We start from the raw sequence: 9,407 nt of genomic DNA on the forward strand, positions 1-9,407 counted from the left end.
CCCTCCCCCAAGTCCCTCCTCCCTACCTTTTATCTTAGCCAGCTGGACACACTTTCCTCATTCCTGAAGAAGGGCTTATGCCCGAAACGTCGATTCTCCTGTTCCTTGGATGCTGCGCTTTTCCAGCAACACATTTTCAGCTCTGGTTTGAGGGTTACATCTTTTACAATATGTCTCCAGTTATCCCCTGGAATCAGGAGAAATTAATATTAATTTCCTTAAAATAATCAGAGCAGACTACAGTTTTCCAAATAGCTGAATACAGTAAAAACCGAAAGAACTGTGATGCTGGAAGGCGTTCTGCTGTGTTTAGATACAAATGATTGAGAAGCATGAGATTTTTGGTGCATTAGCTATGTATGGTAAAACATACATGGGTTTGTTGGAACGTAAGCAGCTTTCATTTTTCGACACTGTTCTGGTTGCCATGTGATACGTGTGCCCAGCAACCAATATTATCCTCATCTTCAGAGCAGAGTCATATATGGCCCAGAGCCAGGCCTCCACTGGTGCTGACCAGGCAAATATATTCTAATCATTGATACTTTCAATCTTTTCTCTTGCCAGTGGATTTCACTGGAATGGAATAACAAATCAATATTGTCCTCTCTATATTGTAGATCTGGAAGGTTGGCCCCAGTCAGCAAAGAGGTCCTTCTGCAGCTGTACAGGGCCCTGGTGAGGCCACACCTGGAATATTGTGCGCAGTTTTGGTCTCCAAATTTGAGGAAAGACATTCTGACTATTGAGTGAGTGTCGCGTAGGTTCACGAGGTTAATTCCCAGAATGGCAGGACCGTCTTACGCTGAGCGATTGGAGCAACTGGGCTTGTATATGCTTGAGTTTAGAAGGCTGAGAGGGGATCTGATTGAGACGTATAAGATTATTAAAGGATTGGACACTCTGGAGGCAGGAAGCATGTTTCCGCTGATGGGTGAGTCCCAAACCAGAGGACACAGTTTAAAAATAAGGGGTAGGCCACTTAGAACAGAGTTGAGGAGAAACTTCTTCACTCAGAGAGTGGTGGGTGTATGGAATGCTCTGCCCCAGAAGGCTGTGGAGGCCAAGTCGCTGGATACCTTCAAGAAAGAGTTGGATAGAGCTCTTAAGGATAGTGGAATCAAGGGTTATGGAGATAAGGCAGGAACAGGATACTGATTGAGGATGATCAGCCATGATCATAATGAATGGTGGTGCTGGCTCTCTTGTATTTTTATACTTGAGTACAAATAATTCCGGTTTAACGCGTGCTTCATCAATGTGAATTGGCTATAAAGTGGATAGTGGGTGCTGTTTGGCTAGTGCAAGCTTTCAACTGCACAGGTATAATGGTTTTCTATAACGCGAGATTGCATAGGAATGCAACCATTGCATTATACCAGAAATACCTGTACACGTAACAATAAAACCTAATGCCAATTCTAAGTTGCACCTGAGGTACTACATTCAGTTCTGAGACACACCCCTCAGGATGGGAATATTGCTACTGACGCTGATGCAGCAGCCTTCTACTGGAATGCTATCTGAGCTAAAAGATTTAAATTATCGGGACAAGTTGCTAAGACTAGACTTGAAGTTAAGGTTAGAGTGGTGCTGGAAAAGCACAGCAGGTCAGCCAGCATCCGAGGAGCAGGACAATCGACATTTTGGGCAAAAGCTCTTCATCAAGAATGCTCATTCCTGCTGAAGGAGTTTTGCCGGAAACGTTGATATTCCTGCTCCTCGGATGCTGCCTGACCTGCTGTGCTGTTCCAGCACCGCTCTCACCTTGACTCTAATCTCCAGCATCTGCAGTACCCACTTTCACCTTGACTTGAAGTTCCCTGGATAATAGGAGATGATGGGGTGGTCTAATTAAGAAGTTTTGGATAGGTGCAGAGAAACAGTTTCCTTTGGTCACTACATATGACTCCAGGTTGGGATACAGACAGACTCTAACCTCACACCTTTAATGCATTGCCTGAGCTAGTAGTCACTTTTTAAAAATAAAACCTTGAGTTACCTCGGGAATGTGACTTGAAAGAAGTTCTGGGATTTACATATTAATGAATCGAAACCTGCATCCCCATTCCAAGTGATTGAAGATTTAACAGCAATCTAGGTTTGTTCAATGCATTACACCAGTTGTATGACACTTTGGTATCTTACTGTAAATTTTGTGTCCCATGATCCTGCCCCACTACCTACCTGACATAGGAGCAGCGCTCCGAAAGCTTGTACTTCCAAATAAACCTGTTGGACTATAACCTGGTGTTGTGTAATTTTTAACTGCACAGGACAACTGATAATTTCAGAAGTAATATTGCTCGATATTGTTAGGTTATTAAGTGACATGGATGTAAGGTGGCTAAATAGAGATCATCCTTGATTAATTTAATGGCAAGAAAAGCTCAAAGAACTAAATGGCATCCCCATTTTCCTAAGCTCCTTCAAATGACAAATTTTCTCCTACACTTGCTGTTACAAAATTTATAAAGGGAGCAAATCACACAGCGTCGAGAGAGACGCTTCATATGATGCATGGCGCGCAACTGTTGCAAAGCTACAGTGACACTGCTGTCATGTGATGTAAATAATTGTGCTATAAATAAATGAGAATCTTTCCAATGAAGCTGGTAAATTTCATCTTGTGTGTTTTGCAACATGTAATATCTCCTGTCAAAATGCAGTCACACAACAAAAGTGTTGTGTGATAATCTTTAATCACTTGCTGGCTAGTTATTTTGGCTCTATGTCTGATGTGGACATACAGCCATGTAAAATGGGCAAGTGATCTGACGTATTGTTGGACTAGCTTCAACAGAGTGCTGGATGTGTGTGAATTGGCCCGATCTCAAAATTACCACAGTGTTCTCTATGTCAAAGTGTCACCATGTTTACACAGCAGCAGGGAGCTGGGTTCGATTCCACCCCTTGGGCGACTGTCTGTGTGGAGTTTGCATGTTCTCCCTGTGGCTGTGTGGGTTTGCTCAGGTTTCCTTCTACAATCCAAAGATATGCAGGATTGGCCACACTAAATTAGATTAGATTACTTACAGTGTGGAAACAGGCCCTTCAGCCCAACAAGTCCACAACCCACCCCGACCCATTCCCCTACATTTACCCCTTCGCCTAACACAGGCAATTTAGCTTAGCCAATTCACCTAACTTGCACATTTTTGGACTGTGGGAGGAAACTGGAGCACTCGGAGGAAACCCATGCAGACACGGGGAGAACGTGCAAACTCCACACAGTCAGTCGCCTGAGGCGGGAATTGAACCCGGGTCTCTGGCACTGTGAAGCAGCAATCTAGGTTTGTGCAGGCTCAGTGGGTTAGCCATGAGAAATGCAGGGTAGTGGGGTGGATCTGGGTGGAATACTCTTTGGAGTGTCGATGTGAACTCGATGGGCCAAATGGCCTGCCTTCCACACTGTAGGGATTCTCAGATTTAGCCTTTTTTGCTTTTCAAAGAAAGAAACGTTAGAGTGAATACTGTCAGCCTCAAACATTGAAAATTCTTGATCCAACTAGATGCCAATTTGACTGCTTGGATCTCAAACTGCAATCTCATATTGCATGCATTACTCAGACTGTAGGAGTGTAAATCTGAAGAAGGGCTATGCTGCTGGAGGTGACATAGGCCAAAGCTGTGTCTGTCCTTTTATTGCGAACATGACATTATTACAAATAACAATAGGGGAGCTCTCCCTGGAGATGTTCGAGCAACCAGCATGCTTTTAGAGAAATGACAACAACGTGAATTTACATAACACCTTTACCACACTGAAGCGTCTCGAGGTGTATCATAAGAGTGTTGTCTAATGCTATTTGACATCAAGCTGTCTAAGGATAAAATGGGGCAGGTTGTGAAGCTTTGTCAAGGAGGGAGGTTTTGTGTAGTGTCCTATAGCCAGAGGATTCCAGGGAGGAATTACACACCTTAAAGTGTAGGCAACCAATGGCAAGGCTATCAACAATGGAACAATGAAAATCAGAGGCCAACGTTTGGGGGAATGCAGACGTATTTTCGAGTATTAAGGCCAGAGGAGATTCTAGAGATAGGGAGAGCCAAGGCCATAGTTGGGGCATTGGTAGACATTGTAGTTCATTGGGCACAGGGGAGATGGGTGAACAGGATTTAGTGCGAGTTAGGATACTGGCAGCAGAGTCTTGGGTGCCCTCAATTCTATGAAAGGTGGAGCGTAGGAGGCTAAATGAAGAGAATGCAGTGGGTGAGTCCATCGAGATCCGAAATGTTCCGATGCAGCACATGAACTGAGACGGGGCAGATATAGGCGACCATGTGGAATCAGACTGTCATCGAGATGGAGAGGTTATGGGGTCAACTGCTTAGTTTAAAATAAAGTAGACCATCAAAAGGTGGCAATGGTGTGACTCCGCCCTTTGTGGAGAGAGGGAGGGCTTGTATTGGCAGCTCGGGAACAATGTTGGTGGTGGGACTGAGCGACGGGATATCACCCTTCCCAACATTCAATTGAAGGAAATGTCTGTTCATCAACTCCGGGTTGTTGGACAACCAGGGACAGAGGCAGCTGAGAGGTCAGCAGATAAAGTGGTGAGATAAAACTAGACATCCTCAAAGCTCATTTGGAAACTGACTTTTTGATGCTCCTGAGGGGCACTGTGTGGATGCGTTGCTGTTGGTGGGACTTTACTGTGACTACCATTGTCTCTGGATTAAAACAGCAGTGTTAATTCAGAAGTATCTCATTGTAAAGCATTTTGAGACATCCTAAAGACTTGAAAAGTCCTTTCTCACATTAACACTGAAAGCTTGATTTGTGCTGATGATTGGGAGTGAGCAGAGGCTTGGGGAGAGGATATGGGGCATATAAACATCCCAACTAATAAAAGTAAAAGCGTTCAAGTAGGTAAGTTCAGAGTTAATTTGATGAAGTTAATTGATGTATAGTTTTAATAGATAAAGGAGATATTTCAACTCCTACACTCAACATGGGTACTGGTTGTTGAATCATGTATTTGAACTTCATAATGACATCCTGGAGTTGTCCCATTGGGAGCTATGAAGGGCTCTTCGTTGTGCCCGGTGAAAGCCTTCATTATTTAATCCTGATGTAATTTGAGTTATAGAGTCATACAGCATGAAAGCAGACCCTTCGGCCCAACTAGTCCACGCCAACCATGTTCCTAAATTAAACTAGTCCCATTTGCCCTCATTTGGCCCCAACTCCTCCAAACCTTTCCTATTTATGTATTTGTCCAAATGTCTCTTAAACATTGTAACTGTACCTGCATCCACCACTTCGACTGGCTGTTCATTCCACACATGAACCACTCTCTGTACAAAAACGTTGCCCCTCATGTCCTGTTTAAATTTTTTCTCCTCTCATCTTAAAACTATGCCTTAAAACTTTGCTTTTCTCTCTGCAGGAGTTTCCAATGTGGCTCTCCTGGTGCTGTTTTTTTTTAACCTGTTCTCCAGCCCTAGTTATTCTTTCTCTTTTGCTTTATACATTCTTTGTCTTGAGCTATTTTCATTTCTGTCAGTAACCGTAGGACCATGAGACATAGGCACAGGAGCAGGCCATTCAGCCCCTTGAGCCTGGTCTGCCATTTGACAGGATCGTGGCTGATCCAGTATTCCTCACATTCACTTTCTTGCCCTTTCTCCATACCTCCCGACGCCCCAACTGATCAAGAATGTATCCGTCTCAGCTTTAAATATACACAGGGACTCTGGCATGCAGCCCTCTGTTGCAAGGATTCCAAAGACTCTGAATCCTCAGAGAAGAAATTCCTTCTCATCTCAGTCTTAAATTGGTACCCCTTTAATCTGAGACTATACCCACTGGTTCTAGATTCTTCCATGAGTGGAAACATCCTTTCAGGATTTACTAAATCCCTTAAAAATCCAACAGGTTTCAATGAGATCACCCTTCATTCTTCAAAATTCCAGTGAGTAACATCCCAACCTGTTTAGCCTTTGCTCATAAGACAATCCCTCCAAATTGGGGTTCATCCCAGTGAATCCTCTCTGAACCGCCTCCACCAAAACTGCTCTCAGTACCCCAGATTTAGTCCCACAGCTCCTTGTACATTTACAGTAAGACTTCCCTACTCTTATGCTCCACTCTTTTGAAATAAGGGTCAACATTCCATTAGCGCTCCTGATTACCTGCTGTCCCTGTGTGCTATCTTTCTGTGTTTCTTGCACAAGTAACCCCTGATGCCCTTTGTGTTGCAGTTTCTGCAGTTTTTCTCCATTTAAATAACACACTGTTCTTTTGTGCCCCTTCCAAACTGAACAACTTCACATTTTCCAACATTTATCTTCCATTTGCTAATTTTTGGCACATTTACTTAACCAATCAACCTCCCTGGTTGTATCTGTCTCACAATCTGTCTATCCGTCGACTTTTGTGACATCAACAAATGTGGCTACAGTGCGTTCACTTCCTTCATCCAAGTCATTAATATATATTGTAAACAGTTGCAGTGCCACCACTGATCTCTGTAGAAGCCACCAGATAGAGGTCGCCAACCTGAAGCCCTTATCCCTGCTCACTCTTTCCTACCCATGAGCCAATTCTCTATTCATGCTAATATACTACCGCCAACACCATTGGCTCTTACTTTGTGACCTAACCACTTGTGAGGTACCTTGTTGAATGCCTTCTGGAACTCCAAACGTCTATTGGTTCACTTCGCTTCCAGTTGGAACTCCTTCAAAAAATTTGAATAAATTAGTCAGACACGATTTCTCTTTCATGAATTCATGCTGATCCGATTGTGATTTTCCAAATGTGCTGCTATTACTTCCTTAATAATTGATTCCAATATTTTCCCAACAACAGATGTTAGGCTAATCGGCCTGTAGTTACCTGCTTCCCTCCCTCCCCTTTTGAAGAGGGGCATCACATTAGCAGTTTTCCAATCGTCCGGTAGTTATACAGAATCCAAAGATTTTTAGAAAATTGCTTCCAACCTATCTGCTATCTCTGTAGCTTCTTCTTTTAGGATTCTAGGATGTAGACCAGCAGGGCCAGGGGACTTACCAGCCTAACATCTCACTAGTTTGCCTAATGCTACCTCTTTTGTGATGGTGCTTAATTCCTCCCTCGTAGTCCTTCCAACCATTTCCAACTGTCCATCAATCTCGAAGCTCATTCTTACTCTGTATGTGCTTTATATGTACACACAGTCCCAGGTATCCTGGTCCACACAGTTCTGTTCTCTACCAGCTCTGATGTAAGACTGTGCCTAAAAATGTCCACAGTTTTGGGCTGCACAGTGACTCAGTGGTTCGCACTGCTGCCTCACAGCGCCAGGCACCTGGTTTGATTCCAGCATCATGTGACTGTCCATGTAGAATTTGTACATTTCCCCCATGTCTGCATGGTTTCCCCGGGTGCTCTGGTTTCTTCCCAGTCCAAAGGTGCACAGATTAGGTGGATTGGCCATCTTAAATTGCCCATAGTTTCCAGGGATGTGCAGGTTAGGTGGATTGGCCATGTTAAATTGCTGTCTTGATTAGAGTGGTGCTGGAAAAGCACAGCAGGTCAGGCAGCATCCTAGGAGTAGGAAAATCAACATTTCGGGCAAAAGCCCTTCAGTCCTAATGAAGGGCTTTTGCCCGAAATGTCGATTCTCCTACTCCTCGGATGCTGCCTGACTTGCTGTGCTTTTTCAGCTCCACTCTAATCTAGACTCTGATTTCCAGCATCTGCAGTCTTCCCTTTTGCCATGTTCAATTGCCCATAGTGTCCAGGGGTGTGCGGGTTAGGTGGATTGGCCATGTTCAATTGCCCATAGTGTCCAGGGATGTGCAGGTTAGCTTGATCAGGTAATGCAACTTTACAAGGATGGTGCAGGGGGCTGGGAGTGGGTAGGATGTTCTTTGGAGGGTCAGTGTGAACTCGATGGGCCAAAAGACCTGCTTCCACACTGTAGGGATTCTATGATTCTCATTACTTTGAAGACACTGACTGACTTGGTGAGTGTTTTCACAATTATCTGTTTTTTGTCTTCGGATATGATAATGTTCTCCACCTGCAGTGCCAAAGTGAAACGGATGCAAGTGTCACTGACTCTCCATGCACAAAGATACTGCACCATCACTTAATAACCACCCGTTGCTCCTTTTACATTCTGAAAGTTCTGCTGAGGGCAAAGGGGATGAAGTAGAGGGACACCAGACTCAATGGAAATCTCATCAGGTCAAAATTGTTCACATGATGGAAGAACTCCTTCACCAATAGGTGTGCAGTTAATTTTGTTACATTAACCATATCTTTTCTCTCTCTTCTCTTTATAGACCGACACCAATGCAAGCTACCTACGAGCCGCTCGCGCGGGCAACTTGGAGAAGGCACTTGACTATATCAAAGCTGGAGTTGACATAAACATCTGCAACCAGGTTTGTGCAGTCTGCGTTCATTTCCAGTTTGACTTGATGTAGAGTTTTGGTTCATTGCTGAAACACCTGAACATTTGGGACATCTGTTTTATCCTCAAATTCCTGCCCAGTTTCTGAATCGTGCAAATACATTCAGCGAACACTAAACTCTCAGAATATTAAACTCACGAGAGAGCTTGCAATTCATTGGTTAGATCCTTTAACCCTTGATCACTCTGCTGCAATACTCTGAGGCAGAGTGGGATGGGCAAGGAAGAAGAAACCTTACTCGGGTAATTCAGTCTGCATGTTTTTTATGTATATCTGGTCCCAGTGCTTTGAGTAGGAAACTAATGGTGTCAGCCTTGGCTCGGTGATATACTCTTTCCTCTGAGCCAGATGGTTGTGCTTTCAAATCCCAGCCTTGAGACTTGAGCACAAAACTGAAGTAGTCCGATACAGAACTTATCAAGTGGAACACAGTTGGGAGGAGTTGTGTTCCAGGCGCGAAGTTAAAATCAAACCCTCTTGTATGTGCAAGGTATCCTGTGATAGTATTCCAAAAAAAAAGAGGGACAGGTTTTCCAAAGTCCTTGCCACTATGCCTCAAGCAACATCTAAAACAAGGGCTTATCCAAAAAGAGTCATAGAGATGTACAGCATGGAAACAGACCCTTCGGTCCAACCCGTCCATGCCGAACAGATATCCCGACCCAATCTAGTCCCACTTGCCAGCACCCGGCCCATATCCCTCCAAACCCTTCCTATTCATATACCCATCCAAATGCCTCTTAAATGTTGCAATTGTACCAGCCTCTACCACTTCCTCTGGCAGCTCATTCCATACCTGTACCATCCTCTGTGTGAAAAGGTTGCCCCTTAGGTCCCTTTTATATCTTTCCCCTCTCACCCTAAACCTATGCCCTCTAGTTCTGGACTCCCCCATCCTAGGGAAAGGATTTTTTCTATTAACTCTATCCATGCCCCTCATAATTTTGTAAACCTCTATAAGGTCACCCCTCAGCCTCCGACGCTCCAGGGAAAACAGC

The 9,407-nt window shown here is 44.1% G+C and overlaps 1 protein-coding gene across 6 annotated transcripts in view; it reads left to right on the forward strand.

The window, feature by feature from the left end:
- Positions 1-9,407, forward strand: part of ank3b (ankyrin 3b) — a 737,210-nt gene that overhangs the window by 480,985 nt on the left and 246,818 nt on the right. For all 6 annotated transcript variants that reach the window (XM_043712330.1, XM_043712329.1, XM_043712328.1 and 3 more), the window contains exon 2: positions 8,278-8,379. In XM_043712330.1, coding sequence (XP_043568265.1) covers positions 8,278-8,379 — 102 coding nt within the window. The remainder of the gene's footprint in view (positions 1-8,277; positions 8,380-9,407) is intronic.

Source organism: Chiloscyllium plagiosum, chromosome 22, assembly GCF_004010195.1.
Source record: "Chiloscyllium plagiosum isolate BGI_BamShark_2017 chromosome 22, ASM401019v2, whole genome shotgun sequence".
Classification (NCBI taxonomy): Eukaryota; Metazoa; Chordata; class Chondrichthyes; order Orectolobiformes; family Hemiscylliidae; genus Chiloscyllium; species Chiloscyllium plagiosum.